The sequence below is a fragment of the Lepus europaeus genome, chromosome 3 (genome assembly GCF_033115175.1).
Source record: "Lepus europaeus isolate LE1 chromosome 3, mLepTim1.pri, whole genome shotgun sequence".
NCBI lineage: Eukaryota > Metazoa > Chordata > Mammalia > Lagomorpha > Leporidae > Lepus > Lepus europaeus.
Window position 1 is genome coordinate 126,713,828 of NC_084829.1, and position 8,933 is coordinate 126,722,760.

An 8,933-nucleotide genomic window follows, 5' to 3' on the forward strand; every position below is an offset into this window, starting at 1 on the left:
AAGACTTAATTTTTTTTATCGTTTTAATAGGGATTATTTCTTAATTGGTTTGACTCATAGCATCAGTGACAGTTAACCCTCAGTCTAGAATGTGGGGTACATTTTTAGCTTTTCTGAGAAAAATTACAACCTCATTTGTGTTGGAAAGTGGAGCTACTGAAAGCTCAATGGCTCCCCTTAGTGGCACCTTATAAAATATTCACCAAAAAAAGCCCCTTTTATGAAACAATTTTATAAAAATAACCTATGGGCTGATTATTTTTAAACATCAAGAAAATTGCTAACTGACTTTCATAATTTTACTAATTAACAAAATTAATTAGATTTATAATTCTAGAGAAAGTTATCCTTTTATTCATAACTCCATTAAATTTAGGAGTATTGAGGGGCCGGCGCTGTGGCGTAGCGGGTAAAGCCACTGCCTGCAGTGCCGGCATCCCATATGGGCACCCATTCAAGTCCCAGCTGCTCCACTTCTGATCCATCTCTCTGCTATGGCCTAGGAAAGCAGTAGAGGATGGCCCAAGTCCTTGGACCCCTGTATTCGCGTGAGAGACCCGGAGGAAGCTCCTGGCTTCTGGCCTCGGATCAGCCCAGCTCTGGCTGTTGTGGCCAATTGGGGAGTGAACCAGCAGATGCAAAACCTCTCTCTCTCTCTCTCTGCTTCTCCTTCTCTCTCTGTGCAAGTCTGGCTCTCAAATAAATAAATAAATCTTTAAAAACAAAAAGAGTATTGAACATCTATGGTTTCTCTTTTTACTTGGTACTGCTTTCCCAGGCCATAGCAGGGAGCTAGATCAGAAGTGGAGCCGCTGGGACTAGAAGCAGCCCTCATCTGGGATGCTGGTGCTACAGGCAGAGGCTTAGCCTTTATGGCACAGCACCAGCCCCTTGAACAGGTTTTAAAAAGGCAACTTGCAATGAATTTTCATTTAATACCTGGGTACCAATTTAAAATATACCTAATTAGAAAACTTGTCCTAAAAATTAGTAGCTATATGTTAAAAAATATATGTCCATGGGGCCGGCGCCATGGCTCACTTGGCTAATCCTCTGCCTGTGGCACCGGCATCCCATATGGGCTCCAGGTTTTAGTCCCGGTTGCTCCTCTTCCAGTCCAGCTCTCTGCTGAGGGCAGTGGAGGATGGCCCAAGTCCTTGTGCCTCTGCACCCACATGGGAGACCAGGAAGAAGCACTTGGCTCCTGGCTTTGGATCAGCGCAGCACTGGCCGTAGAGGCCATTTGGGGAGTGAACCAATGGAAGGAAGACCTTTCTCTCTGTCTCTCTCTCTCTCTCTCACTGTCTATAACTCTACCTGTCTAATGAAAAAAATAAAAATAAAAAATATATGTCCACTAGGAAAAAATGAAAGAAATTAAATAAGTAATGTGTTTTGAAATAAATTTTGAAAGTATATATTTAAGGAAACTATGTATTCTATTGTACTACAGCTGTAGATGTGGTTCTTAAATGTCAAAATAAACTGGTTATTAACTTCAGGTTCCTGGGCCCTCATAAAAAGTGCTAACACATAATCTCTAGGAATAAGACACAAGCATTTGCATTTTTTAAAGGCATCTGTGTCTGGAACTTGACCTTCAGTTGCTAGGATGTGCTTAATATGTTTATGAAAAACTATATAGTTGGATTCATAGAACATCGTTTTAGAATCTCAAAAATGCCAATTACCTATGTAATTATAGTAGTTTTCAACAAAATCTTAGACAATATGTGCTCATTCAAAAATCAAGGCTCAAATAGAAATACCAGCCATTGACTATATTCCCTCTATGGATTCATATTACTTATAGCAATTTTCTGAAATGGAAAATATGGTCACATGTCAGAATATCCTATCGGCCTTTTCCAAACCAGTCATAGGAACATCAAAACCTTGCTCTGCTTTCAGATTGTGATACTTGCCCTTCTTCAGTCTTTGGTACCACTGATCCTCAGGAAAAACTCCTAACATGGCAACTGAGTCTTGTTACATCTTTCCAACTTCTCTGGGTAATATCCTATCTATAGACTCTGATCAAATCAGGGAAGTCTATGTTCAGGGCCCCAGGTGCACCATGTCCTTGCATGCCATCACGCCGTTGGCATATTTTTCAAAGCCTGGCATGCCCTTCTTCCTTCATCAGCCTGGCAGGCACTGTCATTCTTTTAGTCTCAGATCAAACATCATCACACATAGGAAGTTTGATCCATCTCTATTCAAAAAGTTCGATGCTTTCGCGACTGTGCTGCCAGTAGTATCTTGTTCATGCCTCCGTTTTAGTATTAGCATGTGACTATAATTATATCTCATCTCACACTTTTGGCATGGAATAAGGGTTCAATCCAAGTTTGTGTAATGAGTTAAGAACATTCGGTTTCATTTGTCCCATGATTAACACATGTTAGGTACTGTGCTCAGTGCTCTACAAGCATTTCATCCAATCCTTAGAAAGTTTCACAAGTAGCAATGATTATTAACATTTTAAAATATCAGACAGCTGATTCTGAGAAATATTAACAACTTGCCAAAGGTCATGAAACTGGGTGGTGGCAGACATAGAATCTGAATGCAGAGTTTCCCTGACACAATGTTCTTAAATGTAACAGTGTGGTGCTACTTTGCAAGGCTTGTGTGTTAGCCATTTTCTGCTGCTATAAAAGAATACCACCAACTGAGTAAATTATACAATGGCTTATTTGGCTTATGGTTCTGGAGGCTGGGAAGTCCAAGAGTCTGGAGTCAGCATCTGGTAAGGGTCTCTGTGCTGCATCATGACATGGTAGGTCAAGCAAGCATGAAAAACAGAAAAACGAAATCAAGCTGCACCTATCCGTTTTATGGGGAACCCATTCTTCTAATAACTAACCCATCCCCTTGGTAATGGCAATAATCTCTTCCCAGGGGCAGAGCTCTCATGACCCAGTTACCTCCTGAAGGTCACACATCTTAATACTGTTACAACATCAATTACATTTCAACACGAGCTTTGGAGGGAACACTCAAAACAAAGCAGGCTCAGATTTTACTTGATTGTTAATGGCATTTTCTCTTTGATGGTTCCCACTCAAACATTACCCTCATTGTTGGACCTTCGAGGGAAGATGACAATTTTTTTAATCATTGGAATGCTCTACAACCCAGTTGAGGCACACATGTGCCTATGGGTGTACACAGGTACTCACATACACTCAGTGAATGGCAAAACACACATATATGTGAGATAGTTATATAAAAAAGCTTATTTTGCAAAATTGCCCCAAAATGTAAAAATTGCTATTAACCACATCAATGAAAAGTCACCAGAATAGAAAAAGAAGTCTCCTTTAATGAAAACCTTACAAAGTTCTCCCAAATTGCATGTGATTTTTAATGGACTACAGCCACTTTCTGCATTTCTATTTCATTTCTTGGACAAGAGGAAAATATATTATTTATGCAGAAGCATAGTTAGGGTTTCCAACCACTAACACATGGCCTGTAAAAAATAATAATCCATTTTTCTATTGTGCAATAGTCCTGTGTTGGGCAGCAACAATGAACAATGTGCTAGTTTCCTGTTACTTTACCAGAGCCTCCTCTTTCACTCACTGCCCAGACTAAATAGTTACTCCTTGGATAATAAAGCTATAATACTGAGTTTCAAGCTACTTCCAAAATTGTTTCTGCCTGTCTTAAAAAATAATCATATCAGCTTGCTAATAAGCAGAAATACACTGCAAGTTGAGGATGTTGTCACAAGTGGCTAAAAAACATATAAATCAATCTGTGACCAAGGAAGAAACAATATATTTCTTATGTTTCTAAAACATTATGGTTGGGATCACAGCTGTAAGATGTTGGACCATGATCAAGAGAACAATGTCAAACACTAAACTTCTGGATGATTTCCATAAAAATAACATTTTGTTTGGGGTCAGTAGTTTTTATGGAACTTTGGAATGATTTGTGCTGACAATTTTTTTGGAGTTGAACTTGAACACCTCCAAAATGTTCCTCAAAATGGAAATATTATGTAATCTAACCTTTACAGCCATCTCTTTCTGAAATTCAAGCACAGACCATGAGATCCAGTGTTTCTCTCTTTCAGTTTGTACAGCTTTATGAAATTTAGATCATACTAGATATTCAAGAAGGTGAATTTATTCTTCAATTTTCTTTGCTTAATGATTACATTCAAGTCAGCATTTCAAAGGTATAGTCATTAAATCCCGCATCAACAAAGGGCTCTGGATTCCCTCCTCAGAAATCTCACCAGCCCAGCAACATTGTTTTAAGTGGGGAAAAAAAACAAAGGAATTGCAAAGTCAGTGTTCAAATAGCTCAGTATAGTCTTAAGAGTTGACTCTGTTTGCCATTCATCTCTATATATCCTCCAAAACCTGATGGACATTTTGCTTCACCTTGGTCTGAATTCTCATTTTTGTTAACTGTCTTTTTTGAGTACAGAAACATGGAGGTGTGTTATGTTAAATCCAACAAAGTAAGTTTTCATAAAGTAAATGAAAGAGTTTGTAAATAAAGTCTCATGACAAAGCTGGTTGTGGCATAAAATCATTAAGCCAAGAAGACTGTGTTGGCCTACTATACAAACGCAGTATTAATAATATTGCTCCCTGGGATTCTGTAACTAGAGCTCAAGAAAAGAAAAAGCCAAACCACCAAATTTAATATTTGCAGCCTGTTTCAGAATGTGAAAATATTTTGGTTCTCTCATGCAAATAATTTCCCCAAAATGCTTTTGTCTCAAGTGACTTATTATAGAGACTAACTTCAAATTTTGTATGGCTCAGTGTGTAGGGATATGAATTCAAAACTTGTCTACATTGAGGAATAGCTGGTCTTTAGTTTTCATAATTTTCATGTAAGTAATTTCTCATTTTATATATGTGCTAATTGATGTTACAAGCCCTCAGGAATTTCTTAGTACTGTAAAGTGTAAAGTATTGTAAAGTGTTTCCATGATAATAAAACATCTACTTACTTTACTCTTTTAAAAATACATAAAAACATTCATCCAATTTGGTGTCAGGCTCAGGTGTTTTGATCATATTACTGCCTCCTTCTGAAATTCTCAGTGGTTCTCCAGTTTCAACAGAATAAATTCAGTTCTTCACTAGGTTCTATATTAACTATAGTATGCCTTCTCACATCAAAATTTGTAGTCACGTTTATTCACTTCTAAAAGGGAATAGTGTCAGTTTGATTTAAGCCCATGATTCAAGAGCCTCCATGGAATCCAATAAATACTTAGTTATTTGACCACTAAAAACACAAATTCTCTACCCTTATAGTCACCATCACCCATCAGATAAATTGCAATGTAAATTAATTTCAAATTATAAATATTTGTTATTTATTCTAGTCTTCAACTAGAATTATTCTTTTCATATTCATTATGCAAATCAATTATCTTCTCTTAGATGGCAGGCAACTATCTCAACAGACTGCAAATATATAGCTGCTTCTGGAAAAATCTGACTTGAAAATGATGCTTTAAATAAGAATCAGATAAAATATACATATCCATAAATGCTTAAATAGCAAGACAACTTTCTATGTTCAAAAGTTTCTATTAAATATGTGTAAATATCTGTAAACTAAATTTCAAATGAACAAGATAGAACTCTCTAAAGTTCAAACTGTCATGAATTGTTTGGTTTGTTATATTTTATAGTTTTCATATTTATGTGGTTTAGAATATAGCCTAGACTGAACAGAGTAGTTGAATGAATGATTTACATAGTATATGTTTAGCATCCACAAATATGCTGTGCAAACTAAGAAAAATTTAAGTCTTTTAAAAAAAAATCTTAGGTTAGAACATAATTGAATGTAGTTTTTAAAGGAGTATCTTTTTTTTTTCTATTTCAGGAAAAAAAGGAAGAGAGAGGAAAAGAAAAAAGCTTAATAAAGAAGAAAATAAGGAAGCAATACCTGACAATAAAAGTCTGGAATCCAGCAGAGAAACTCCAGAACAACGAGAACACAAAGACAAACAGCAGCAGAAGAAGCGAAAAGTCCAAGACAAACAACAGAAATCGGTATCAGTCAGCACTGTGCACTAAAGGGTCCCATGAGATTGCTATAGACTCATGATGCTGCTATCTCAAACAGATGCCCAGGACAGGTGTTCTAGCCATTAGGACCACAAATGGACAACATATCAGTTACTGCTCTGTCTAAACAACATTCCAGATAGTTGCTATATTCTTCCTTACAAGCATAGTAAACAACAAAGAGCAAAAGTTCAAAGAAGGGATACTTTCAAATGGTTATCTTCTGTGCTTCTGCGCATTTTTAAAAGACAAGAGTTTTGTGTATAATGATCAATAGGCTATAAGGTGTAACAACGTAATGACATCTGAAGAAACATCTTGTTCCTATAAAAATATTTGTTCAATCTATTATCTTAAGAAGCAAAAGATAATTCTGCAAATTCAAAGATGCAGTATCCCTTCAAAACAAATAGGAGATCAGGGGAGAGAAACATCGTTGAACAGACCGTGTTGTTTTGTCCAAGAGGTCTAGAGATCTCTTAGGGCACTCCTGGCATTTGGAATCACAGGACTCAAACATCACAGAAACAACGGTTTTAAGATTAGTTCTATTGTCCTCATCCTGTACTTCTGCAAGAAACATGAGAGTGTATGCCACAGTTAAATATACTGTATGAGATTGGAGAAGGCAAAATGTGGAAGAAATCATAGAGTTGGAGATTACTTTTGTGCTTTTCAAAACAGTGAAAGGTCGGGACCACCTGGAACAGGTCCCCAATCTATGTCAGCACTATAACATTCAGCCTCTGATACCCCTTGAATTATATAAGTCTGTAAACAGATGCCTGTAACTTCCTTCCAAAAGCAAAATCATACTTATTAGAAGAAAATTCTGATTTCATAGAAAACAAAAAATAGAGCAAGGGGATTATAATATGTTTGCCAAGTCTTGTGTTTTCTTTTTCTCTCAATGGGGGAAAACAATTTTATGACCTGCTCCATGGTCCACCTGGAACTAAAAGGGATACTACTTTCTAACAAGGTGTATCTAGTAGGGGAGAAAGCCACCACAATAAATATATTTGTTAATAGTTTTTAAAGTTCTGTTCACTTTGTTTTATTGCTTGCTCTATTGGGAAATTATTACTCTTAGACACTCATGAATCAAGAAAAAGAATTCTGCTAAACCAGAGAACTTATGTCCTATGTCTATGTAATTAAGAACATATGAACATGTCTCTGAGTTTTGAATTCACCTTTATCTGAACAGATGGAGATATAGTTAGAAGGTATTAGGAGACAGTGATTCAAACTTTTTTTTATTTTATTATACAAAATTCTAGTTATAGATGCATGGACCTGCATAAATGGTTTCATTGCTCCCCTCTCATAGCTTAGAAATTAGCATCTTTTCTTGTATGTTGGTTCCTCCTGTATCTTCAACACTTAGCTTTTTCTTCTCCATATTTTCTCAGTCTGTGGATCTCTTTTGGGGATTGAAGTCACCCTAGCTGAAGCCCTACCAGTGTTTCACAGAGGACACAGCCAGTCCAGTACAGAAGGAGGCATCCCTGAATGTGCAGTGTGCGATCTCGTGACCCACCATAACCTTCCTGTTGTAATGGAAGGATACACAGCTGCTCTGTCCACCAGGCCTCCTAGTCCTGTCAAGATCACTGCTTGCTGAAGAACTTGCAATGAATCTGACTTCTCACTGCCTGGCTCTGGGCACTCTTTCTCTGCCAACTGTACTGTTCATGTGGACTGTTTGGCTTAATTGGGTTTCCATCTCTCTTTTCCTCTCCCAAGATATAAAAATTTATCATGATGTATTTGTGTTTCTTACTCTAGTGTTTGTTTACTTGTCCACATGGGATGAACATTTCAACTACAACTATTCCCAAAATGTAAAATAATGCTATCTTCAACTAAAACATATGTTACCAAGGAGAAACCAATCTTATCCTACAGAATTATGTGAAGCAGAAGTAAGGTCCCATGGTTTAGAACTTTCAAATGATTCCACACACCATCTTTGTCCTCAGTGTTATCTAATCAAGTATAAATAACAAAATTATGTTTGCATATCTTTCTAAAATGTTCTTTATTCCTTCAACAAGCACTTACCAGGAAGTTCTACACCTGCATTTACAATGCTGGAAATGAGATAAATAAACAAGGACAGGGTGGGCTGTTGTGGCACAGTGAGTTAAGCTGCTGCTTGGGATGCCCTATCTCCAGATTAGAGTTGGGGCAACTCCACTTGTGAACCATCTTCCTGCTAATGCCTCTTGGGAGGCATCAGATGATGGTTCAAGTATTTGACACCCTGACACTCAGATGGAGTTCTGGGCTCTTGCTTTCAGACTAGTCCAGCTCTGGCTGTTGCCAGCATTTGAGGAGTGAACCAGTAGATGGAAGATTCTCTCTCTCTCTCTCTTTCTCTCTCTGTCTCTCTGTCTCTCTGTCTCTCTCTTCCTTCTTTCTATTTAACTGAGTCAACTTGCATACTGTTGTCTAACTATAGTGTTTAGAATCCCTTCCTAATTCTTTCTGAACAGCCATCACCCGTATTTTCTCCACTCCTCCCTGATCTTCTTACAAGAGTGCATCTGACAAGGAAATGTGATCAATTTGTTTTCTCTCTTTCTCCCTCTCTCTATCTCTTTTTTTTCTCTCTATCTCTGTGTGTGTGTTTCAAGTAGATGAAAATAAACATTTTTTAAAAAACAGGGACACAACAATGGTGACAATTAACTCTGTCTTCCCATATGGTCCTCCATACAATGGCAAAATATTACAATACTTAATACAAAACTTAAATAACTTAAATAAAGGTAGAATCATTAAAAGGAAATAGAAATGAAAACTAACATTAGTCTTCATGCATCAGGTAAAATGTAAATGGAAAAAAAGGTAGCATCACTTTTTTTT

At 37.1% G+C, this 8,933-nt stretch overlaps 1 protein-coding gene across 1 annotated transcript in view; it reads left to right on the top strand.

The window, feature by feature from the left end:
• The window catches only part of RSPO3 (R-spondin 3), an 87,882-nt gene extending 80,789 nt beyond the window's left edge, over positions 1-7,093 (top strand). Inside the window, exon 5 of the mRNA XM_062187708.1 lies at positions 5,875-7,093. Coding sequence (XP_062043692.1) covers positions 5,875-6,068 — 194 coding nt within the window. The 3' untranslated portion in view covers positions 6,069-7,093. The remainder of the gene's footprint in view (positions 1-5,874) is intronic.
• The last annotated feature ends 1,840 nt before the right edge of the window (positions 7,094-8,933 follow it).